The sequence below is a fragment of the Chanos chanos genome, chromosome 5 (genome assembly GCF_902362185.1).
Source record: "Chanos chanos chromosome 5, fChaCha1.1, whole genome shotgun sequence".
Lineage (NCBI taxonomy): Eukaryota > Metazoa > Chordata > Actinopteri > Gonorynchiformes > Chanidae > Chanos > Chanos chanos.
The window spans coordinates 37,007,339-37,034,400 of record NC_044499.1 but is presented as its reverse complement, the minus strand read 5'-3'; the positions used below and the strand labels follow the sequence as shown (position 1 = coordinate 37,034,400).

Here is a 27,062-nt window from a genome sequence, read left to right as displayed (position 1 = left end):
GAATGTACTTCTAAGAACGTCCCATTGCACATGGGTAACAGCCTGATCTATGTTAAACTACTTCAGTTTTTGCTGAAGACGTCCATTCAGTCGGCGACTGTGTCAATGCACCCCGCGAGTTTTTAATCTATTTACGTTTAATCTTCGTTGTCAGTTTCACATCTGATTCTCTTCGGGTCAACGAGACATATGTGAGAGCACATTGCCAGGTGGGCCAAATTATGAATTTTGTTCTTAAGCGTCGAAGTAAAATATATGTTCATTAAGAGAAAACCGACACAGCCAGAGGCAACAATTGTTTCAAAGCCCTGAGTGCTGGATTTTTTTTATTCATCCGGATGTACTGAGTGCCTACGGAGGGAGGTTCTTGCTAAGGGAGCTGAAATTGGCTGTCAAGTAGGTTTTAAAAAAACCTTACCCCTGGTAGGCGTGTGCATGTATGTATTCACGGTCCATCCTCTTTATCATCCCCACACTAATTGATGCTTCGACAGTTTGCGTAGCCATTTTGGGTCCTTTGCACAGCTGCTGAGAGAGGATCATATGGCAAAGCGCATTTTCAACCGGACTTTGATGGCTTGTCTGAAATGGTTTTCTTGTGTCTTGATGACATCGATTGTATTGCACAGCATTTATGTGATTTATTATGGAGATGTCATGATGTATAGGTGAGTTTAACAAATTGAATGTTCTTTATCTCTCGCCGTCATTTCCAACAAAACCAGGGGAGGTGTTTGAGTTAGAGTGATTGGTGGTCCGTGTGTGGCGAAACTTTTTGATAAAGGATTTTTGGTGTGTGTTTCCCTCAGCATAAATGGCAACAGTCTCCGAAGAGTTTTTGTTTTTTAATGATTTGTGAAATGACTGATTAAATGAATTCTGGTTTTAAAATAAATGTCTCTGCTACCATTCGTTTTTCTAGTTAAATGCCCCATTAGGAATGATTTTAAATCCGGATTAGTGACTGCAGGTGGAACGTTAGTCTCTGCTACATGAACATTTTTGCCTTGAAAATGAGTTGTCAGTGACATCTTTTTTTTTTTTCTTTTAAATCGTTTTCTCTTTTGTCAGTTTTCAAGGCAAGTAATCCCCTTTTTCATTATGTTTGAATCTAAAGTAGGCTATACATGTTCTTATATTTAAAAAGTGTTCCAAGCAAGTGTTTCACGTGTTCAAGTTCACAGCTACACTTGACAAGCATTTGAACGTTAGGATTGATATTTGTACATTCGCCAAACAGCAGGAAGAATGTTGTAGTTATGATCCTGTGGTGTAAATGCTGAGTAAAATCAGGTTTTGTAGTTGGTTCGATTCGAGTCAATGTCGTAATGTCACGGTGTGATATAGACGTAAGCACATGAATATAACCAACGCATAGAGTGGGATTTAGCGTGTGTATGAGCCGAAGGACACTGGTTCATTGATTTTTTTTTTCTCTTTACAATCATAGCTAGTTTACGGATAATTTCGCTGAGGTTACCCATGGAAAGAGAGAAGATAGATTATAGACTTTGCGTTTAGGCCGTATGAAATTAAGTGAACCAAATTAGTCTGAGGTATTATTTACATTTTTTATTTGGAAATATTGCCTTATCACAAAAAATAAAATAACTCAATAAAAAAAGCCTGTTCATAACAAAGCAGCGTCTCAGCACACACCTCAAACATTATCTTATCATGATATTACAGTTGCTTTTATTGACGTTGTTTCAAAATAGTACAGAAGTAAATCAGGCGAGGCACAGATAGCATTGTTACAACATGAAAACAATGATATTTGACCATTGTGATTGGAATATACTCTTCAGAAAAGTGTTCTGCATTCCTTCCATGATTTCAGAGCCCGCAGAGACGATTCCCGTGGATACTGTAATAGTTAAAACTATATCAAAACATTTCTGTAACCACTTATTGAACAAAAAAGCAAACAATATTTGGATATTGGTGTACCTAATGCTGAATACCCTATGCAGAAACATACCAATAGAATGAGAAGAGCAACATAAACAGACGCCATATCCTACATAAACATTGACTGTCATGTTCTAAATGTTCTTACTCTAGTTTCCTGGCAGGCTTCATGATCGATCGTATTACGCTACTCTTTCCCACTATACAAGCACATTGGCTACAAGCAGAGTTGAAATTTTTTTGTTGTTGTTTTGCACGTTTCATCAACTTTTAAATATATAACTAAAAAAAAACGTGCTTCCAAAAGTTTATGGTGATTGTGTTGAGGTTAAATGCGTTTATGTTTTTTTTTGTTGTTTTTTTCTGGCTTTGCGTTTTTGTTCACTTTCAGTTATGTGCTTAGTTCAAGATTTTTTCAGCATTGCATAATTTTAAACACATTCTTGTATCCAGTACAGTCTCCAGATTTAGCGGATGGGGATGTTGGTGTTGATGGTTGGTTTGTTATTATGCAAGGTTTCAATGTCCCATAAACATTTTTCATGTTTTAAAACATTTTTCTGATGGTTAAGTGTCCCTCATTTTAAGGAGGTAGTGGAGGGAATATGTGTACATATTTTACAGGTTACTGTTGTCCAACCTAATGCCACTGTTATTCAGGCCATTGTTATTCAACTTTACTGTATGAGAGATTTTTCCAAGCTTGGTTGGTTTTATTAAAGGGATAAAACTACACGATATATGACAACTATAAATGGCAATGGTTTTAAATCCAGAAATAGGCTTTTCTTTTAGTTTCAAAGTAAACTAAACTAAACTTCTGGCTTAAACCCCATCTACGCCTGGTTTCTATCTCAATACAAATAATTTCATCATCCCAACAAATACAGATACAAATAATGGTCCCACTGCACACATCCAATGACAAGCCTCACATATTGCTAGACAATAAACAGAATTAGTTCAGAAAAAATGTGGAATTAAAAAATGATGGCCTGCACCCCTATCTGCTTTACTGTCTGTCATATACCATAAAGTGTCTCTCAACAAAGTCCTGCCATGTGAATGGAATGTTCTTATTTGGAATGTTACTTATCGTTGTATTGGTCATGTGTGCAGTAAATGCTGTGAAACAGTCACACTCTCTCTTCTGTCTTCTTTAGTCACGAGGTGGAAAATGCTTTCTCGGAACTGCACTGCACAAGGCTTCGTCAGAAGTTTTTCTCTCTCATACCATATAAGAGGTGTGTTATGTGACGTTCACTTTATTTCACTAGCAGTGACGTTCACTTTATTCCACTAGGGCTTGGTTTAAAAAAAAAGGGGGTGTGTGTTTCAATGAAGAATTCATACGTTTACATTTGGTTTTGTCATTTCAGGGTTAGGCATTTCTTAAGCAAAATAAAACAACCAAATACAATAGCAGCCTTTCTTCTCTTTCTCTGATTCTTGTGCTGTTAGGACCATCTTTAAACTGTACTTGATTTGCATTTTGAGACTTTTACATACTTTAAAAGCGCAATGTTTCTTTTTCATGAGTTTTCAGTGAATGACTACATCAGCTTTTAAAATGGCTTGAGAAAGATAAGATGGATACAATGTAAATCAACCTGTTTGGGCTTGTCTTCAAATAGTATGCATTGTGTACTGTATTGAATTGTCTCTTGCTTTCAGAATCGACATAAAGAAGTTAACTGAAGATCTTAAAGAACTTATGAGCTGTCCTGTCAAAACTAACACCACTCAACAAGAACTGAACAGGTGAGTGTGGGCGTGTCTTTGTGTGTTCGTTTGTGTGCATCTATGTGCTCGCACATGCTTTCTGTATGTCTGTAGACAACCCATGTTGATGACAACAGCCCTTACCTGTGCAGTTATCAGATAAATTATCAGGAAAGAACATGCAAATGTATCACTGAATCAAAGATGGCTTTCATTATTTGTTTCTTTGCATGTGAAATGAGTTGAGTGAAATGCAAACTATTTTTCCATTTTTTTTTTTTCACTTTTTCTGCTCCTCTTTAGCACATTGCCAAAGTTCTCTTTACTTCCTCAGAGGTTTGTGTGAGTGCCAAAATGTATCTGTTAGTTTCTTAGTAATATCTAAATATTCTTCCTCTGTAGCATGAATCTGTGCTAACTCATGACTGCATGATGGTTTTTAATGATAGACTATCACTGCAATATTATGCACACTGGTGTTGGTGTGAATTGTACCATTTCTAGCGGTACCATCAGTTCAGAGCTGTACTTTTCAAACTGACATATCTCAATGCAGCCACACAGCTTTGAAATCCATTGTGAAATCCTGGCATTTTCATATGCTGCAGCAGAGCATCATCAATGACAGCACTTATTCTTTTTTGTGCAAGTGGCCTAAACACTTCAATCTTCTACTGTGTTTTTCAGATCAGCGAAATGCCAGTACCATTTTGTTCATCAGCTGAACCTCTAACAAGATTCTACAAAACAAATCATAGCTTTCATGAACTAGATATTCTGCCTATAAATGATTTTTTTTTAATTTAATGTTTTAGTTGTTGTGACTAAGATGCATTTTATATCACTGATTTAGTTCTTCTTGCTTATCGAACCTTCCCTGTGACCACTTGTGACCTGGTTATGGCTGGCATTTTGGAAGAGACCATTCCTATGAGGATAAAAATGCTTTTCTATGGGATGATGATGATAACTCAATATTAGTACTGGTATTATTACCAATCACCAGTCAGGAACTTTGAGTGGAGTGTATCCTAAACCTGTGTGACACCCCTTAATGCTGCTTGGCACTATACTGTTCTGGTTTTGTTTTCACAATTGGAGTAACTTGGAGAGGCTAGCAGATTCTGTGAGAATCATAGTTTTTGATTTCTCCAGCACTTACAACTACAACCAGCTCCTCCTACTGGAAAGAAGCTCTCAGTGATGCAGGTAGATGATGGCATGGTGGCCTGGATTACAGACTCGCTCAAATATAGGGCCTGTTATGTCACCCGACAGGGGAAACTTGTCAGATGCGGTAGATAGCAACATGATGGTCTCCTTTTCTGTTAATACTTTACGCGTCAGACTTTAAGTACAACTCTGGCTCATGTCATGTCCAAAATTTCTCTGAAAACTTCTCCATTGTTGGTTCCATCAGTCAGAATAAGCAGTAATTCAGATGTCTGGTGAAGAGCTTCGTTAGATGGTTCAACAATAAAAACCTGCAACTCAAGATCAGCAAGGCCAAAGAGCTGGTGGTAGACTCCCTAGGAAGCCACTGGCACCTGTCATGATCCAGAGTGAGTGGGTGGTGATGGTGGTGACATTTAAGTTCCTTGCTGTGCACTTAAAAAATGAACTGGATCGGTCACACAACACCCAGGCACTGTACAGAAAAGGACAGTTGGTAGTATCTAGTGCACTCTTCTTTGCTGTGGTGTATTGGGGCAGAAGGGTTAAGACTGCTGAAGCAAACAGGCATAACAAGTTGCCGAAGACATCCAGCTTTGTCGTTGGACTACAGTGGGGCAGTCTGAAGGAGGTTGCAGAGAGGAGGATGAGGGCAAAGACAAACTCTGTCCTACTTAACCCCTTGAACCTACTGTACGATGAGCTGAGGCAGCACAGGAGCACCTTCAGCCATCGACTCGTCCCCCCACAGTACGTGAAGGAATGTTTCAGGCGTTCCTTTGTGCCAACAGTCATTAGACTGTTCAGCACAGCCTTCCAGCCCAGTCTCAGCCAGCTGTGACCGCCCCCCCCCCCCTCCAATATATAGGACCCCTATATACTTATTGAATATTATTAAAATGAATATTATTTATATAAGTTGTTAAAGGGTAGAAAGGAAATGTGAGTCAGGTAGCCATTCAACCCCAAAAGAGGTGCTTTATTTTACACAGTGAGTGACAACATGGGACCAAGGTGCAAGGGCCATGGGACCAGTGTGAGGAGGTCCTGGTTTGGAGGTGCTCTGTGCAGGGGGGGTCTAGAGCAAATCTAGAGCCTTAAGGTTTTCATCAGCTCAGCGAAGAAAGGAGCGGGTAATGCAGCCAGCTTTGGGATACTTTGGCCAGGATTGAAACCCGTGTTTCCTGCTCAGCCAGAGAGTGTTTCTCCTCTGATCTATGGAGCAGGCAGCAATTGCTTCCAGTGGTGGCTTGGCAACATTTTCAGCTGGCAGTGGGTGCTTAGCAACAGACTGGGGAACCAGAAAGAGACCTGCACCCTCAGCTGGTCTCCATACGCTATCTCCTCTAGTCCACTAGGTTGTTGGCAGCTGTCTCCAGCTCCGCAGAGCCTGGACAACGGGGCAGAGATGTTTATCTAGTCCTGCCACAGCACACTTTACTCTTTCTTTAACCAGACTTTAGTTTTTACTGAGTTTTTCTGCTTTTTGCAGTTGTGCTGGTTAACCAGCAGCCATCCATGCCTCTTTAGTGTTTCAACTGCAGGCTTGTTCCCCATGGAACTTGGTGACAACTCAGCACCATGGGCCATCACAAAATTCACTAACTTAGCATCTTTTGCACAGTACGTTTTATTTTACACTACATTTTGTATTCTTGCTACAACAGTTGGATTTCTCCTCCAGGGATTAATGAAGGGCTGTTTTACTTAACTGGAACTGTCTAGTTCTTGTTCGTCCTTCATCTACCATTATTCTTGTCTCCCGGATAGAACAATAGGCGCTTTCGGACCGAACAGTTCTATGGTCTCATTTGATAGGAACTACCCCCTGGGGAGCTTCCCCTAGAACTATATACGTTCTAGGGCCTTTTTCTGTTTGCATTCGCACCGCCAGTAGGAACACTGAAGCGACATAAGCCGGCCGACGGTACAGTAGCTAAGAGCTGTTGTTTACGACTAACCATGGATAGCTGCACATTTTTAAGTACAAATTTAATGACTTTTAAGACCTTTTAAATACCTCCAAAAGGAAAATGCCATTACTGCGGCAAAAGAAATCGACAAACTAGACTACAGTATACACAATTAACCAGTTTTATTGAATTTGAATGACAGAAATATTGAGTGCACATTAGATAACATATAACTGCCTTCTCATTAACGAAAATAAAACTGTATAGCGCTAGACCCAGTCCAATGGGAAAAAAAAATGTCCCCCTGCATTTATGCATTTACCACCGCAGTAGCAGTGAATGACTCGATAGTACTATTCGGGTGTAAGCATAGCGCTTGTGCCTGACGCTTGCTCGCAGCATCGTGGGTTTTTTCCTTTTTCCCCGCCGCAGCCCTCAAATCGTAAGCTGGGTAAACACATTCTTATTTTAAGTTAAAATGCGGATCACAGCCACATAAGCGGACACACAAGCACCTACCGAAGCGGAGTGTACGCTACCTCTTCAATGTACAAATATACATTGGACGTTGCAGAAATGGTCATTGTTGGGGGATATAAAATACCGGTAAAATAAAACATAAAAACCATGTCTCCCCTCCTACAATTCCAGACATTTTAAGACATGAATATCAAAAACTAAATGTAATATGCTCTAAGACTTTATGTTTTGTACGGACCTTTAAAAATGGCGGTTGCAATCATCGTATACCTGCATCTGGACCAATAGCTGTACACCTACGTCACAAGGTTCCTATTGTGCTGCGAAAGTACCTACCCTGAAGTAGGAGCTAAAAAAAGCCCCTCAAAACGGCGTTCTAAGAACTATGATCGTTCTAAGTTCCTGCGGTGCAAACACGCGAAAAAGGGGGTACTTTCTCCAATAGTTCTAAGAACTATGGAAAAGTTCCTCCGGTGCGAAAGCGCCTAAAGTATCAAATTATTGAACAGCTTGCAGCCTTTTTCCTCTATCATTAAAATCTCCCCATTCCTGACTTCCATGTCTAATGTTCAAGACAAATCACTTTTGACTCCCTTTTTCTACAGGGTGAGACTGCACTTCTGTTGTAATGCTTCCGGAACTTTGATCCTGACAAAACAGAACACTGCTCTGAATCAAACAATCCAGTATGAGACCAACACCAAAGCGAAACACAAAGTGGATTTAGCTCTCCATAACATGCTACCTGAGGTCAGAACGCAGAGCATACCAATGGTTGAGAGATTAAGAGTTCAAGTATATATCTATAAGTGTGTGTACATGTGTTCGTAATTGAGTAACTCTATTTCTGTTATCTTAAACTGGGAAATTTGATTTGCAGACATAACTGCACACAATACTTGAACAAACCAAAGAAACAGTCCTCAAAAGAATGTTAACACATTAACTAATTACAGAAACACATTAGTCTGAGGGGGGAAAAAATTAGGTGGTCACAAAAATTTGTCTTTTCTTGCATGAAAGCTACTTTCCTTGTGTGTTGTATCTTAATGTCTCACCAGAGTTCAAGAATTTACTGACTCTTGAACTACTGTGTGTGTGTGTGTGTGTGTGTCTGTCTGTCTGTCTGTGTGTGTGTGTGTGTGTGTGTGTGTGTGTAGGACTTTCCCTGGAGTCGTGTTCATCTGAGGCAGTGTGCTGTTGTGGGCAGTGGAGGTATTCTGAAGAACAGCAGTTGTGGAGCTCAAATTGACAGTGCAGATTTTGTCATCAGGTAGACTCAAATACCCCAAATCCTCTCTTACCTCTTCCATCATATTACCACCTGAAAAGCAGGGTTCCATTTTTCACAGCTAAAAAGACACATGCTCAGGACATTCCCCTTCATAGAGATCTGGTCAGGCCTGAGACAGCAAGAAGCTGTCTTTGTTAAGTAATACTCTATTGTCAGAGAGAATTATAATTTATTGCATGCAACATATTTGTCAAGATAAAAACCCTTTTTCTCACGTTCACTTTTGGTGTAATTATTCCTCTCTGCCTTTGTGGGACAGTATTTCACACAAAACTGTAACATAGTGAAATGAGAACAGTATTTGTCTGAGCTGATGAATTCAGCTTTGTGTCGTAGTTGGGGGACTTGTTAAATCAGTGAACAGGCAGGTAGCAAAACATTATGGACAAAAGAATAATAGGGTCACTCCGTGTCAAATCAGACAGAATCCAGGAAAGTAGTTGCAGCACCATCTCAGAGTTTGTCTATGTAATGTTTGGGTCCCAAAACTAAAGCATGTAAAATATTTTTGTTCAAGTCCAATGTTTTTATATTTTTTTGGCCCTTGATATTTTTTAATTTTTACACTCTCCAAAATGCCTTATCTGGGAGGCCATGTTTGGGCATTAATATCTTTAAAAGTATTATTCCTAGCCTCACCAAACTTTACAGGATGCAAGACAAACAAGTTCTCAGTATGACTGTTCCTAGTATCACTGAACCATTAAAAGTTTGTGCTGCATGCCCTTTTGATTTCCTATGAGGCCCTATACTTGGAAAGAAGTGCAAAATTCCTAAATGAGAGTGATATTGAGGGTATTATTAACCCTTTTTTTTGCACCCATATGGTATCACTCATTATTTTTTCTTCAAATACAATCATTTATTAATTTTGTGCCAGGATTTGAGGCCTTTACCACTAATGGACATAAAGTTATTAAGAATAAAACAAGGCCTGGTAGCATTTTTGTCATTTTCATAGGACAAAAATGATATGTGGTGTAGCTAGTAGGAACATGAAAATGTATGTGGAAATTGCTCAATGTATGGTCATTTAGTGTACAAAGTGCCAATGTCCTTCCATGTTCCGTTCATAGATAAATGCACATGGTTAAAGGCATTGTTTTACCTCTAAGAAGAAAAAACATCCATAATAATGAAGAAGCAGGGTCTTCCCTTATTATCTCTAATGTGTGTCCCAGCCTCTGAAATATTGATTGGAGTGAAGAAATACATGTTTTCTGTAGGCTCATTTTACTATAGGTCATTAATGCAAGCTGTATTCTTCACTATGATAGAGGAACGGCAGTATGAAGTTTTGTGACAAATCCAAAAGAGATGCAATGGAACGAGGTGGTAGCGTGGCCATGGTTGACAGTGACCTGAGATGGGCTTAATGGCAATGCTCCCTAATACTGGCCAGTCTGATATATATACCCAAATATTTTGCACAATATATTTTCAGGACAAGAATGAACAAGATCCACGCCAGGAAAATATGTTCTCATGCTTAATAACACTTAAGGGCATATACTGATGATTTCAGTGTGTGGACATGTTTCAGCATGCATATCAGTACAACTGAAAGTTCCATGTATAGCTTTCTAACGTATACTGTAAAATTACATGTATATACACACCCAACCTTTTATGTGGAAACACATTTAGATACTCCCACTGGAGCCATTTAGGATATCACTTACCCCTCCTTATACCAGACGTTTTATCAAAGTAATTCATTTATTTTCAATATCCAGGACCTTACCAGAGACACAATTCCCATCTCAAATGCCCTCTATTCAAGTGAACATACCGAAAACATTTATCCTTTATTTCTTACAATTCCTATAACACAAGAATGCAATATTCATGGAGATACTGAGGCAAAAAAATGTAATCCTGAAATGGATTTTCTGCCATAGGTGAAATATCTCTCAAATCTGTGTCTATTTTTGTATGAAGGAAAAACGGGAAGACACTGGTACTTTGTACCCTTAATAACCATACATCAAGCAATTTCCATGTACATTTTTATGTTCCTACTAGATACCCCACATACTGTTTTGGTCCCATGAAAATGGCCAAAATATGCTACCAGGCCTTGGTTTATTCTTAATATTTTCAGGTCCGTTGGTGGTAGAGACCTCAAATATTGGCACAAAATTAGTAAAAGATTGTATTTACAGAAAAAAATAATGATTGATACCATATGGGTGCATAAAAATGATTTTGTAGTACCCTCAATATCACTCTTGTTTAGGAATTCTGCACCTCTTTACAAATCTAGGGCCTTACAAAAATAAAATGGCATGCAGTACAGGCTTTTAATGGTTTTGGCATACAGAAAACATGTTTGTCTTGCATCCTGTAAAGTTTGGTGAGGCTAGGATCAGTACTTGTCAAGGTGTTAATGCTCAAACATGGCCTCCCAGATAAGGCGTTTTTTAGGCTATAAAAATGAAATAATATCAAGGGCTGAAAAAATATGAAGACATAGGATTTGAACAGAAACCTTGGGTGTGCGACCCATTCATGATGTAGACAAAAACTGAGACAGAGCTGCAACAACCTTATCTGATTTGACACGGAATGACCCTAAATGAACACTGTAACACTGCACCCTTCAAGTGTTTGGTTATATGTTTTCTATGAAGCATACATACATAGGAACTGATTGTGCTTGTCCCCATTTGATGCAGATACAGTATACAGCAGAAGTGAGTACAAACCCATGCAATAGTACTTAAATGTCAAACGATCCAAAATTAAATCACCCCTCAATAATTGCATTATTTGTTGACAAGTTGACAAGTAGGAGTACTTCCTCTTATGAACAATCAAAAACAAATATTTTAGAAAGACTATGTTGAAAATACAGGCCTCAAAGTAGAAACTCAGTGCAACAAAAGTGAATACACCTGTGATCACTGACACACAAGTTAGAAAACCTGTGATCACTGAAACAAAATTGAGTACACCTATGATTTCCAATTAGCCTAACTGCATGAACATGGTTATAAAATGACCTGTGAACTCCAGAACTTTCTCAGTTTTGGACCTATGGGCTGTGTCTATCTGCATGTCTGCATCATGGCTCCACTTGGAAAAGAATTGCCGGAGGAGCTGAAAAATCTGATTGTGAGCCTTCACAAAGATGGAAAAGGATACAGGAAGATCAACCAAAAATCAGTTGAAACACAGTTGCAGCAGTAATCAGGAGGTATGGAATGAGCCACAGTACCACTAATCAGAGGCGCAGTGGCCGTCCTTGTAAAATGACACTGTGGACAGTGCGCTACTTGCACAATCTAGCTCTGAAAAACAGATGGGCAAGTGCTTCAGACTTGGCACAGGGGTTATCGATGGAAATCGGAGTTTCTGTGACAGCTCAGACAGCGTGAAGGACATTGCATAACGTCAACCTCTATGGATGGCGTCTGAGAAAAAAAAACCCTTGCTTGCTCTTTGGCATAAAACTGCAAGATGAAAATTTTGCTAAAGAACATGAAAAGAAGCCTGATGAATATTGGGAGCACATTCTTTGGTCAGATGAGACCAAGATAAATTTGTTCGGCTCAAATGGGGTCCAGCATGTTTGGCGTGAACCTGGCCTGGACCACCACAGTGAATGCATAGTCCCGACAGTGAAGCACGGAAATAGGAGTGTGACAACAGGGGGCTGCATGAGTGCAAAAGGTGTTAGGGAGATGACATTTATAAATGTCTCCGTGAATGCCTGATATACCAAAACACTGGCTGACAAGATGACTCCCAGTCTCTAGAGGCTTGGCAGAAGAGGAATATTCCAGTATGATAATGATCCAGAGCACACTCCCAAAACCACGCAAGAGTTTCTAAAGAAGAAAAAAGTGAAAACGATGACCTGGCCGAGTATGTCACCTGACTTGAATCCAATAGAACACCTTTTAGGTATTTTAAAGAGAAAAGTAAAGCAACACAACCCCTCCAGTAAAGAGCAGCTGAAAAAACCGGCCTCTGAGGAATGGCAGAACATCTCTCCAAAAATTTGTGCAACACTGGTGTCCTCCATGCCATGAGTCTGTCATCAAAAATAAAGGTGATCATATGAAGTATTGAAAAAAATAAAGGATTTGAATCTCAGTAATTAGAGGTGTACTGACTTTGGTTGCATTGAGTTATTGTGAATCTAAACTGTTAGTATTTAATGTTACATAAGAGTACCCTACTGTTCAACTTAAAAAGTAATGCAATTATTGAGAGGTGATACAATTTTGAATCATTTGATATTTAAGTGATATTGCACAGGGACATACTCACTTCTGCTATATACTGTAAATCAGTGCGCAGTGCCTTCAGACTTGTTGTCTTTCAGTTTGTCTGTTCATAAGTGAAACAAATTGTCTGTGTTTGTCACTTTTTGGGTGTTTTGGGTAGAGGCATAATAGGAATTGGGGCTATAAATATAATGCATTTTGGGAGGCTGTTGTGGGTTGTTTTAGGAGGAGTTTCACTGCAGAGCTGGGTCAGAGCAAAAATTGTCATGACTGTGTTCACCTGTCCTCCGCTGGAATCAAATGTACTTATTACCTTAAGCTTAATCCTGCCTCTTTTAAATCAAAGAATGAGCAGACCTCATGTCCAAGGGCAAACCTTTACTCAGTCCGCTGACTAAACATTGGCCAGTGTGAGATCCCGTCATTCTGATTTTAGTGTGCATGTTGAGGTGATATTCCTTTTATTTCCCACCTCTTGTCTCTGCCTTTTTGTGTGTCTCTCTCATGATGTCTTTCTTTCTGCAGGTTTAATATGGCTCCCATTAATGACAGTGACGTTGGGCTGAAAAGTGACCTGGTGACTGTTAATCCAAGTCAGATTAGAGTGGGGTGAGTCAAAATACACAGACTTGTCTTATTGCTTTCTTTTCTGCTTCTTTGTTTGCACATTGTGTGTACATAACATTTCACTCTTTTGGATTTGTGTAGGTACAAGAAGTTGCCGAAGAAGCCAGACCAGCTGGCACAACGTGTGTCCATTTATGGCAATGCCTCACTTATTTTACCAGCGTTTGCCTATACCTTCAATACTAAGATCTCGTTCAATACCCTGAAAGCTCTCCGTTCAGTCAATGCTCCGCAGAAGGTGGTTTTCTTCAGTCCATCTTACTTAAAAACACTAAATGGATTCTGGAAGGCACGTGGCCTGAAAGAGATCCGTCTCTCAACAGGCTTCATGTTGATCAATGTGGCCTTGGAGCTTTGTGAGCATGTGCACATCTATGGTTTCTGGCCTTTTGATGTCAACCTGGATCAGCAGGCCATCTCACACCATTACTATGACAACAAAGGACCAAGCCGTCGCATGCATTCCATGCCACAGGAATTCTTACGTCTGTTGCAGCTTCACAGCCAGGGAGCGCTGACTATGCACCTACAGCCATGTGCATAAGCTCAAAGTTTTCGGAATCCATCAAAAAAACAAAAGGTTGAGGACTTCCTTTTTCTCAGTGTTCAGAAAATCTAGTTAACTTGCCGCTGCACAACTGAAATAGCAGAAAGCATCAGCATGTCGCTAAAGTGTCTTGTCATGTTACTGTGTCTTGTCAACTGAGTATCAGCTTAGTTTTGTTTTTGGTACTTAATGTCACGTGTTGGGCAATGTTAATGTTTAAATTATTTCACAAATGTGTTTGAAAATGTATTAAATATTTTGCAAGTGTCTGCATAAGCAGAACTTGTTTCGATGTTCTTAAATTGCTGAATTGTTATTATGATTAATGAAACGAGAATAGAAAAATTTTGATCTCGGCATAATAGCAGTTTCAGTATTGTGATATCAGTACTGAAATTATGCCATAAAGTCATGCAACAAAGCATAGTTTACTTTACAAACAAATGATATATGTAAGATCTGGTAAAGACAATGATGACAGGATTGCCAGTCAGGCCTGTTTTTGTTTTAGTTCACAATAACCTCATGTAAAACAATTAATCTAGTCACCAGTTAATCTACATCCTGTAATTTTTGGGCTAAAAAGAAACAAAACATTCACTTTTCATACCCATTGCATTTTGACCTCTGTCAATGTCAGAATGATTACCTGTTGCTTTACCATATCAGACATATTGTCTTGCTTACCTACCCTCTAAACATTTTCTGTTAAGTGGCACTGTCATTTCATTGGCTCCTTGTGTCAAAGGTGAAGTACATTCACACAGTATCTTATGTCAGCTGCATCACAGTCTTACTGCTGTATGAACTTAGATTTGAAGAATATAATCAAGGCATGATTAAAAATCTGTACGACTGTGCAGCTCCTGGAGAGGTGATGTAATTTGTTTATATAGGCTTTAGCAACATTAGAAGTATGAGGCCACCTGCTATGAAGAATGACTGGCAAAACAGCTGGCAACACAGCAATTGCCTGCTGCCAGCAGCATGTTGGAAAATTTCTGACTCTTCTTCTCAGTTACCTTTTCTTTTGCCCTGTTAAGCAATTTAGCAAAACTGGAAGCGATACAAACTATTTGATGCAAGATATTTTTTAATGCATCTTCATTCAGGCTGTTTAATTTAGCCAGAATTCATTGAGAATAACTCTTAGGGTTGGCGGAATATAAAGAAGAAAAATGATGTTGGCTATACTGATTTATCGAACAAACTGTCCAACAGAAGCACCTCACTGAAAGCAAACAGCTAGTGCCCTCTCAGTTAAAGAACAGTTGATTCCAAACAGCCAAACAAAAAAAGTTGTTCTTGACAGAAGTTAAAACGTTCCTAAAGGGCCTGTGACAGTGTCACACTGAATAAAAATGTAACTAAATAATATCAGGAAATGGAATGTTATGCATGAAATACATTTTGATCAGGGGAAAGATGATTGGTTGGTGATTGAGAGCAAGTATACTGGGAAGACGCAACAGGCCAATGCTAGCACCAAATTGAAACAGCATGCAGGATGAATGCTGAGAAAAGTGGAATATCCAACAAAACACAGCCGCGTTGGCGAAGGGAGGCCATCAAAATCTTCACAGATTATCAACAACCTTTGTCATCAGTTTCAGTGTTGGATTTTGCATTCCATTCTGTAGAAAGGTGATTCTATTCTTTCTTCCTTTTGTCTGTTTTGGGTTCACCCTGAGAAAATTCTCTTTTTGCGGGCCATTTAAACTTCCTCCCCTTTTTTATGGAGTATAGTTTTTTGAAAAGACTATTTGTGAAGAAGTGAGTGCTTTTCATGAAGGACTGGTCTAATTTATTCAAAGTAGGACTAGGCGTACTAACGCTTTCTCCCATGAACTGTGAGGAACTGATAAACTTGGACTGAACTGCTATATGAAGGATTGGGAAATTGTGGATGATGCGTTTGGCATTTTTGATGCTGTCAAAAAGGAAGCACATTATTTTGAAATGATTTTTACTGTGTGAACAACTTACAATCGTGCCATCTGAGTTAAATTTGGTTATTATTAGGCCATCAGTATCCGTACAATGACTTCTTGTTTCTTTATTGTAACAACAAATAGTTTCTTAATAGCGGTTGGTTTGTTATAGAGTTAGCGGTTGGTTTGTTATAGAGTTACTAAGACAACATTTTAAAGAAACTGGTGTCCTGAAAAAGATTAACCCAGACCCTTTTGTGTGGTTTATGTGATTCCTGTTCACATCACGTAATTATTATCATCAATGCTCCTACCCATATACATATTTGAAACAGTGCTCCTCCATATAGTGGAAGATTTTCCTGGCAAAGTTAACGATTTTGTGCACTTATGCCTTCTTTTTTTCGAATCAGTCAGATTTCTCATCCCAAAATGACTGATACAAATGGCATTGCAGTAGAATGTATACTTGAAAATGCTTGAAATCAAGTTACTGGGGTCCTTGACAGAGCCCTCCAAAGATGTGAAATTCATGAAACTTTTTTCAAATCCAGTTTTAAAGAAGCATCATTTTTAACAGACCTTTTATGAATAAATATTTCTATATTAAGAATACATCAAATTTAGAAATGGTCACTGAAAATACCCTGAGTTCCCACTTTTTTGAAGGAATTGCTTTCGAAGACAGCTAACTCATTACAAGTTTGTCAGTGCTATGGCTTATGTATCTTATATCCAGTCAATGTATGAAAATCTTGTGTGAAAGCCAACAGCTTAAAGATAACTTCCTGGAATGTTTTTTGCGTTATTAAACAAATTAATGTGCAGTTGTGTAATTGCTTCTTTCATGTAATGTTCTGTTTGCTGACGTTAAGTCTTTTTAAATTCACCTGAAAGGTGCGAAGACAAGTATAGGCCATTGTGTAAACTGGTTCTGCTGCTGTCTGTTGTATTTGGAAGCTAACCAACAGGTTTCCATCCATGAGCTTTAAAAGGTGAGCAGAACAATAATATTTCCCCACCTTGTATCTCAAGAGTGGAACGTGAAAGGATCTTTGAGCAATAAGAACAATAAAAAAAGAAAAGAGTATGTAGAAAATAAATTTGTTTTCAGCTGTCAGTTTCTCCTGAGGGTGGTGACAGTAATTCCAAGATACAGCAGACTAATGACAGACTAATGGCTAGATTAACCTTGAGAAGTTAGAGCTACTGAGGGAATTTTCAAATAAATCTGGATGCAAGATGCACATGCCTATCTAATACTGATCTTTTTACATGGAAGTGGAAATTTATGGAAATGAAAAATGGAAATTACATTAAGATAAAAGCCAAAAAGGCCCAAACATTGTTGGGTGTATGTAACTTAGGTCTGATTGCGCCAAACAGAACAAAGCTGAGGTAAGTATACATCCCAGTGAGGTACTACACAGACCATTTCTGTTTTTTGGGGGGGTTTTTTAATATAAGTTTCCTTAATAAACCCACACAATGGGGTAAATTTTACCTTTGCATTTAACACATCCAAGGTAGCGGTGAACACACAAGCACACACAAACACACACACACACACACCCAGAGCAGTGGGCAGCCACAGTCGCAGCGCCTGGGGAGCAGTTGGGGGTTAGGCGCCTTGCTCAAGGGCACTTCAGCCGTGCATATTGCAGGAGGGGAAAGCACTGTATATTCACTCATTTTACTCATTGACACCCATTAACAGCATCTATTAGCAGTACAGAGTTATCAGTTTCAGTACAATATTTCTCTTCAGCCTTCCCCTCTCTTTCTTAATCCTGGTATAAAAAGAAGTAGACAGTATAATTAGACACTGGGTTTTTTTCCGTTTGTCTGCCTCCTAAATTCCCAACACCCTTCTATATAGCTGTCATTTTACTGAACTATCCAGCTATTAGGCTACCTGGTTGTTAGAAACATGAAACTTGTAATCAGCTGGCTGACGAGTGTTAGTTTTGCTTGTCCTAACTGAGAGTCGAATATAACTAGCACTGTCTAATTTAATTGTTTGTAGAAGTTGAAGGGAACATGGAAAAAGTTTTTAAATTTGGTGTCAGAAAACAAAACCAAACAAACAAATGAAAAAGCCAAATTAGTGTTCTCTCTCACACGTGTTACATTTCTCACCAGTGCAGCGGTTGAAATCATAAGCACAGCACACTGTATCATTACTGACCCATCACCAAGCTACACAACTAATGACAAGTACATTCATTTACCATTTATTTAACTTTTTTTTCATCCACTAAAAAATGGGATACACATTTGTGAGTGAGAACTTTATTTTTTCAACAATCATTAAAAAAATGATAGCAACAGCTCCTCTATCATAGTACACTCTTACCTCTTTATGATTCAGCCAATATATATATATATATATGTATGTATGTATGTATGTATGTATGTATAAATAATTATGATATATGCATATATGCATACGCACACAGAGACACACATACATGCACGATAATCAAATAATCCACAAACTATATCCAAAGTATGGTTAGAGATACTGTAGCATTAATTGAGCATAAAGCCACCAAACTTCTTTTGGAATATGAGACTCAAACATTAGTGAAAAGGATCATTCTTGTGATAGTATGCACTGTGCCACAGCTGCCTTTTAAATGAAGATTATTGTTAAAGTTACACTGGCAATTTGACGATGACCGTTTTTACCAAAAGATAACTATAAATAAAACACCAATTGTTAACAGTCTATAAACAGTCTAGTCAGCAACAGTCTGTATACATCATAAATAAAAGAGCAGAGCAGCAGAGTAGAGACTGGTGAGGAGTTTCAGAGACAGGGCTGTAGATGCAAGGTAAGTGCTCCCTGGCTGTGAAGCTGCAGCAGACGCAGAAACTCTTCAGGCATTTTGTGCATTCCTCTGTTGGGTTGAGCATTATCATAGTAATGATGGTAGATGGGCTCATGGTTCAGGTTGACACCAAAAGGCCAAAAACCGTAGAGGTGAACTTCATCACAGAGCTCCAAAGCCACACTAGTTAGCATAAAGCCTGTGGACAGGCGTGTCTCCCTCAGTCCGCTCCCCTTCCAAAACCGGTGAAGCGTTTGAAGGTAGAAGGGACTAAAGAAAACGACAGTTTGGTGTGGCCACAGTATTTTATGCATCATCACAGACAGAGCTGTATTGAACGTGTAGGAAAATGCAGGCATGAGGATGGAAGCCTTGCCATAGACAGACAGGTCCTGCAATAAGGGCCCAGGATCCTTCTTGAAGTTCTTGTAACTATGAACAACAAATAGAACCATTAAGTCCCATTCATCCATGTGAGAAATAAGATGGACATTCAGAGGATAAGATGGAGTGAGAGATCACAGGTGTGTCTGCATATATGAATTTGTGTGAAAGTATAATTGTGATCATGCAAGATTACATCAGTATGCCTGCTCATGTGGACAGCATAAAGCCCAATCATGTGGCCATTTGTGTGTCATTCTGTGAACTCACTCTCTCCTTATCTGGCTGGGGTTTATGGTCATCAGATCAGTCTTCACTCCAACATCACTGTCATTTACTGGAGCCAAATTAAACCTGGAGAGAGGGAATGAGAGAATATCAAATGGATTAAACATCAACTCCAGTAAAATATTCAGTCCAGCTGGTGCGTGTGTATGTTCAGCACAATGTTTACTTACCACGTTAAATGCAACTACTACTTGAGTTCAGTTCATTTGATTGTTTAATGGAAGCGTGAAAGAAAAAAAATACAAAGGAGAGAGTGACAGTAAAAGAGACAGGGCAGACAATAAAGAATAAGCCCTGTGTCACATTCTTCTTCTAGAGAACACAAGTCTGTGGTTTTGGCATTGTTTTGGTTTAAGAATGTTTTTACATATTTCCAGTTTAAGATGTTGCACTGAATGTTCTTGACAGTTTTGATTTGTGGGTAACTTGGACTCCTCTGCTGTCCTTTTTTAAAATGTTGAAACATGCCTGTGTTGCTAACATTTTGCTTTCATTCACAGCATTTGCACACAGTGCATGATAGACAAAATAGCATGGATCCCTAACACTGTTTAATGTTACATCAGTAGACACAAAACAAAACAAGGACTATTTAAGTTATCATGTTTTATGCTGCTGTTTGTACTATTATGGTCTTTGATGCTGGTAAAATGCAAATCTTAGTTAGACTATTACAGGAAACAGAAACAGAAAAACTGATTTGTTTAAAAAAAAACCATGGAAACATATCGCCTTGTTTCTGTTTATGCTTTCTTTATAGCATGAAATTATTTTGTCAATCTTTAGATCCTTGTTCAATTTTCCTGCTCATTGAGCACATTCATGATTTGAATAATTCATAAAGCTTCCTTAACGAATCCATTTGTGCAACACGTCTGCAAAACCTAGCTGGATGGCACACATTCAAGTTTACAGGTTCATACAGCACAAGGCTGTCACTGACTGAGACAATCTTTTAAATGCCCTACTACATCAGGGATGAATTTTGGCTATTTGAGTCTATACCTGATGACAAAGTCTGAATTGTTGATCTCTTCTCCACAGCTACTGTTCTTCAGAATCCCCCCACTTCCCACTACAGCACAGCGTCGCAGATTCCCACCACTCCAGGGAAAGACCTAGACACACACACACACACATCATGAGAAATGCATGCTGTCCGGAAAGTCATCAAAATCTATCTGAACTAGACCAAAATAGATCCACCGAGTTCTGACCTCAGGTAGCATGGCATAGAGATCTGAATCCACTCTCCGTTTCACTCTGCCATTAGTCTCATATGAGATACTGTGATTCAGAGGAGTGTTCTGCTTTGTTAGGTACAGGGTACCCGTTGCATTACAGCAAGTGCACAGTCTTACTCTGCAGAAAGTGAGAGAGAGGGAGAAGTGAGAGTTTTGATATATTTGCAGAACATGCAGAACATTAAATGTAACTTGTAATGTCATATTCTTTATGCACCCAACTGCTTATTCCAGTTCCTGTTTTCTTTATGTCCTGTCTATGCACCCAACTGCTCATTCCAGTTCCTGTTTTCTTTATGTCCTCTTTATGCACCCAACTGCTTATTCCAGTTCCTGTTTTCTTTATGTCCTCTCTATGCACCCAACTGCTTATTCCAGTTCCTGTTTTCTTTATGTCCTCTTTATGCACCCAACTGCTTATTCCAGTTCCTGTTTTCTTTATGTCTTTGTTAAAAAGCCAGAGCTAGTGTGTCACTTGTGCATGCATGAACTGGTATCATCTGTGACCTTAAGCTTTTAAATTTTGCTTGGCTTATGTTTAGCAGTAAAATTTAGTTTCTTTTATATGTGAGATATCTGAATCTATTTCTCTGTCACTTTTTATCCTGATACACACCACAGGGTACCATCCCAGTTATTCAAAGTTGGCGGGGAGGGATATCTGCTTATGCAACGTTTTTTACCCATGATCTTACCTTGCATTATTTGACTGTATGTATTATATTTTTAAAAAATAACATCAGAATTTTCTTTATAGTCATTCTAAAGTTTGCTAAACTGCACCAGAACTCTGTGAACAATGAGCACATTACATTTAGAGGTCAGTTGGTCTTTTTGTGATATGCTGAAAAAAGTAGATTGTTGTACAGTCTTGTAAAATTAAATGCCATTTAGCTGTTCTTCATTAGCAGAACATGTTAATGTTAATTTGTCATCATGGGCAACTCTGCTTAAGCCTCTCCAGTTAGAGACTGACTTCTCAACTAAACAGTTTTTCAGAGAAATGGCAGAGTTTCCAGTAAATAACACGCATTACTTCTGAACAAAAGTAGGTTCAGTTTGCATTTTATTTTATTTATTTATTTATTTTGCATGTTATGTAGTATATCCCCAGGTATGCAAAACGGCTTTTAATTTGCTGGCAGAACACAACAAATTTCTCTTTTTCCACTTTCACAATGCTGTATCAAACTTATCTCCCCTTTTTGGTTACTTCAAGTTACAATGTTTGACTCTCTCAAATGCACATACATAAGTACACATGTGAGTTATGTTAAACACAAGAAAGCATGCACAGTACCTGGTGAGTTCTTGCTGAGTAAGATTGGACTTTGGAGGACAGCTCAAAAGTTCCTTCAGGTCTTCTACAAACTGTATAAAGCTCATACTAACAAAAAGAAAATGTATCAAATGATTTTGTCATGCTACCATTCAGGACCTCTACAAACTGTATAAGGTTCATACTAAAAAAAGTGACTCCATATTAAATGATTCTGTCACTCTATCATTTAGGTACTCTACAAACTACATAAAGTTCATGCTAACAAAAGGAGACTCCGTATTAAATAATTCTGTCATTCTAAAACTTAAGAAGAAAAGACATTTTCTCAGCTCACGATTTTACTGTCTTCAAGGAGAGGAACTTTTGCCGGAGCCTTGTGCAATGGACTTGTGAATATGCATTGTTCATATTACTCCTGAGAGTCAAAACAAACCAGAAACAAAACATTTACAAACAAGACTATCACATCATCATCAGTTCTGAATGTCAGCTTATGTGCTGAAAGAAAAGTGTTCCTCATTATTCATGATCAAATGGATTCACCGCATAATATCCATTTAAAGAATTTGACTGATTTAACTGACCTGATCTGATTGTTCATTATGCTGTGGGGGGCATTACGCTTTCTGGGGGGCGTTCCAGAGTTTTTCACTCATCCCGCTTTCTAGAGTACCCCCCTGGCATACACCCCTGTTTACTAACATACGCTCTGTCATTGGTTCAACGGTGTCACTTACGTTGGGTTGAGGTTGTGAACGGCTAACGCACAGCTAAAATTGCGGGCTAACTATATTCCTGTGCATTCAGTTTTTAAGTGTATGCTGTGCTTTCAACATGGGCAGCACAGTGGGTTGCGCTGTTGCCTCACAGCAAGACGGTCTCGGGTTCGATTCCCGACCGGGTGGCCAGGGTCCTTTCTGTGTGGAGTTTGCATGTTCTCCCTGTGTCTGTATGGGTTTCCTCCGGGATCTCCGGTTTCCTCCCACAGTCCAAAGACGTTAGGTTAGGTGAATTGGAGACCCCTAGGTGTGAGTGTGTTTGTCTGTGTGTCTGCCCTGCGATGGACTGGTGACCTGTCCAGGGTGTTTCCCTGCCTTTCGCCCTATGAACGCTGGGATAGGCTCCAGCACCCCCCGCAACCCTAATCAGGATAAGCGGCTTAGATAGTGAGTGAGTGTGTTTTCAACCCACTCTCTGTTTTTTTTCTGAACGTAAGCAAGTCGAATACTTTCAGTGGGACTCCACCACATAGACCCAGTGAAACAAAATGCGCAACAAAGACTAATGAAGACACAATATTACATATTTAGAAAAATAGGTACCTTTATTCTATTGTTAATTATACGTGGTTATTCCTCCTTTTGTGCCCGCCTTTCTGAGTCAATCTATTGTGTTGAAACGTGGGGAATCGGTGTGCGGTTGTTAAGGCTGAAATGAAGATATATTCGTATTTTTGTGTATTGTAACAGTCAGATGATATTCCATGCTAATGTATTCGTTCCATGACAATCAGAACATACCTACACTACATATCTCTGCTGCAAGATGAGCGCATGCTCGCGCGCAAACACACCTATTTTCTCTCTCTCCCTCTCCCTCTCTCTGTCTCTCTCTCTCACACACACGAACACACACGAACACACTTATCAACAGATTATGAGGCACTTGTTTGATGAAGCTTAGGCATTCCTGAATGGTCACTATAGCGACAATCTAGAACAGCGATTTTATAGCTTGATGAGTGTGAACATAGTACGATTACTTACGGTCGGACATTCTTTTGATGACGGGGTATTTGCTCGATTCGCACTTTGCGGATATTTATCGGTGTCCGTTTAGTGTGTTCGTGTATGTGTGTGTCTGTGAGAGAGAAAGAGAGAGAGGGAGAGAGAGAAAACAGGTGTGTTTGCGCGCGAGCATGTGCTCATCTTGCAGCAGAGATGTGTAGTGTAGGTATGTCTTGTGTGGTATCATTCTGATTGTCATGGAACGAATACATTAGCCACTGCAGTCATTACAATGTTAATGTTGCAGAATGGGCCTCTCAGTAATGCACGGGATTTTCACTTTTCACAAGTGGTTGGCTGCTTATAGTTTGTCATGCAAAAATAATTTGAGAAATAACTCGAAATGTTACGGTGGCATTGGACTCTGTAATGTAGGCAAAGTGAGTTACAAGCTGCGCCCGAATTTATTATAGGTCGGAACCTACCGGACTCTGACAATACAGAGAGTGATTTCACCAGTAACATACGAATATGCAGATTACACAGGAGTGTCTTAAAGGCATGGAATATCATCTGACTGTTACAATACACAACAATACAAATATATCTTCATTTCAGCCTCAACAACCGCACACCTATTCCTCACGTTACAACACAATAGACTGACTCAGAAAGGCGGGCACAAAAGGAGGAATAACCACGTATAATTAACAATAGAATAAAGGTACCTATTTTTCTAAATATGTAATCTTGTGTCTTCATTAGTCTTTGTTGCGCATTTTGTTTCACTGGGTCTATGTGGTGGAGTCCCAATATGTTTCCACTGAGGGTATTCGACTTGCTTACGTTCAGAAAAAAAAAACAGAGAGTGGGTTGAAAACATAGCATACACTTAAAAACTGAATGCACAGGAATGTAGTTAGCCCGCAATTTTAGCTGTGCGTTAAATTAAGCTGTTCACAACCTCAACCCAACGTAAGTGACACCGTTGAACCAATGACAGAGCGTATGTTAGTAAACAGGGGTGTATGCCAGGGGGGTACTCTAGAAAGCGGGATGAGTGAAAAACTCTGGAACGCCCCCCAGAAAGCGGGTTTAGTGAAAACTCTGAGTTAGTTAACTTAGAACAAGTAGTTAACCTCCTAATAGAAGAGCTCCATGACTTCATTCTCCTGGCAAAACAAAGCTACAGGGCTCTTCTATTAGGAGGTTTACTTGTTCTGAGTTAAGTAACTCTGAGTTTTCACTAAACGCGCTTTTTGGAATACCCCCCTGGTTGGGACCCAGGAAACAGAAATTGTTGATATTGACGTATGGTATTTTTGATGTTTGGCCGTAAATGAAGAAAGCAAGCGAGCGAGAAAGAATGTGGACGTTACAGCTCATAAAAGCAAATTTGTACCGTATGACGAGAGTCCCTCATGTTATCAGAATTTTAAAAGACTCAGATAATGCAATGTGGCTGACTTTTTAGCTACCACGCAATTGATCCATGCCATATGCCATAATAATATACAGTTAGCCCGCTGTGTTAAATACCTGGAAAGTGTTCGTTGTGAGACGAAAAAGTTATAACTTCACAAAGAAATGAAGAAAAATAATAAAGGACAAAAGATCGCTCTACAAAGGCATCTCTGCTTAGATCCTAAATATGCTGTAGCGTGCGTAGTTTCAGCGTGTATGAGTTCAAGGAGGTACAGGCTGTATCAGTAATATGTGTCGCGAGACATGCAAAGTAACCAGTAGTTACGGTTACGCAAGATATAACAGACAAGATATGTTTCACTCACCTGACAGTCGATTTCATCATGTCATCATGTATCACATAACCTAGACGGACGACCATTACAACCATCAAAAGATGAAAAATCCATTGTATGTAGACTTTTCCCATTAAGATATACCGGTACGTGCCCAATGCTCCGTCTCTGTCAGTGTCCTCTCCCTGCGTAGAAAATTGTGCTGACACACCCAGAGGTGAGATACAGTACGAAGTACAAATACTTCGTTACTGTACTTAAGTAGAGTTTTCAGGTATCCGTACTTTACTTGAGTATTTATTTTTCTGACAACTTTTTACTTGTACCCCCTACATTTTAACACAAATAGCTGCACATTCTACTCCTTACATTTTCAAAACAGGATCATTACTTTAGTTTCAATGCATTTTAGGGGAATTATCCAGAGGTGGCAAAAGTACACACATTCTTTACTCAAGCGGAAGTATAGGTACTTGGGTAAAAAAAAAAGGCTCTGGTAAAAGTACTGCAGTCAGAATGCTTTAATAGTCTTCGCATTATAATTGTAGCGTCGTAGTCCTCATATCTCTCAGTCTCTTTCACTGATGGACTCTTAATAACTCTCTGAACTCTTTGCTCAATTAATAGGTGGCGTACAAAGATCTCCGGGTTGGGAGAGATGCCGAAAAAACAAAAAGAACGTCCTAAAGTGAAAACTCTATATATCAGAACTGGCAATCCACTTGTATCCCTCCTCTTTCTCAGCGCCCTGCCCCCTCATCACTAACCAACCAACTAAGAAACGTTCCCCCCCAATATCCTGAATGAAATGTATGAGGCTAATGAATGTGCGTGCGTACATGAGGACGTAAATGAGTGGTGTATGCGTCTGTGCGTGTGAGGGTCGCTACTATATTAATATGACGTGAGGTTCAGTTAGCTTTGCACAGAAACAGCCGGTGGAAATTTCCCTCAAAGCAAGCTCGTAATTAAATCAAATAAATCCTGAAATAAATGAATGAGCCAATAAATACAGAAATATATAAGTAAATGTACATATAAATATTTAAATGAATCAAAATAGTTCAATAAATAAATAACTAGGTCTTTATTTCAAAAGGACGCTTTTCAAAGGACTACTTATATTTCTGTGCATTTCTATTTATTGCACATGTACATATATATTTCCTTATATATATCCTTATATTACCCCTATATTTACCTTTTATAGTTCTTTCATTATTATTATTTAACTGCTACACTTTGCAAGTTGAGCTGGCCCCAAGCCCAAGAATTTCATTGCTGATAATGATGTCCACATTGTTATCTAGCAAATGACAATGAAACTTGAAACTTTTATTTATTTATTTCAGGGGACTTTTATTCCATAATTCCACATTTATTTATTTCAGGGTACCTCTGTTTCATAGTGCCACATTTTATTTCATAATGCCACATCTCCATCTCTTATATTCAAATGAATGGGGCGTGGTTATCTCACATATTCAGACCAAAGCAAGACTGCTCTGGGTAATTGCATGAAGTGAAAACAAACGTTTTTGGTGAAAATAGGCCGAGTGCTTATCAGCTATCACTAACGATAGCTATCATAGCAAAGTTAACTGGAAAGTTAATTAGCTTCACATTCACCCAGCGACCAACAATGGTGATCACAGGCGTATTCAGCTAACGTTATGTCTTTTTTATGTTATATTTGTCAGAAAGCCCACG

General features: G+C 39.0%; 2 protein-coding genes across 2 annotated transcripts; one reads left to right on the top strand and one right to left on the bottom strand.

Annotated features, from left to right (window-relative positions):
- The first annotated feature begins 660 nt into the window (after positions 1 to 660).
- Positions 661 to 13,899, top strand: LOC115812490 (alpha-2,8-sialyltransferase 8F-like). Its single transcript, XM_030774970.1, has 6 exons — positions 661 to 668; positions 3,586 to 3,672; positions 7,805 to 7,949; positions 8,360 to 8,472; positions 13,254 to 13,337; positions 13,437 to 13,899. Exons 1-6 carry the CDS (start codon positions 661 to 663, stop codon positions 13,897 to 13,899), a joined length of 900 nt encoding a protein of 299 aa, XP_030630830.1.
- A 4,746-nt stretch (positions 13,900 to 18,645) lies between these two features.
- LOC115812489 (alpha-2,8-sialyltransferase 8F-like) lies at positions 18,646 to 21,969 on the bottom strand. Its single transcript, XM_030774969.1, has 5 exons — positions 21,884 to 21,969; positions 20,557 to 20,701; positions 20,345 to 20,457; positions 19,322 to 19,405; positions 18,646 to 19,099 (listed from the first exon to the last, which is right to left on the bottom strand). Exons 1-5 carry the CDS (start codon positions 21,967 to 21,969, stop codon positions 18,646 to 18,648), a joined length of 882 nt encoding a protein of 293 aa, XP_030630829.1.
- Between the last annotated feature and the right edge of the window lie 5,093 nt (positions 21,970 to 27,062).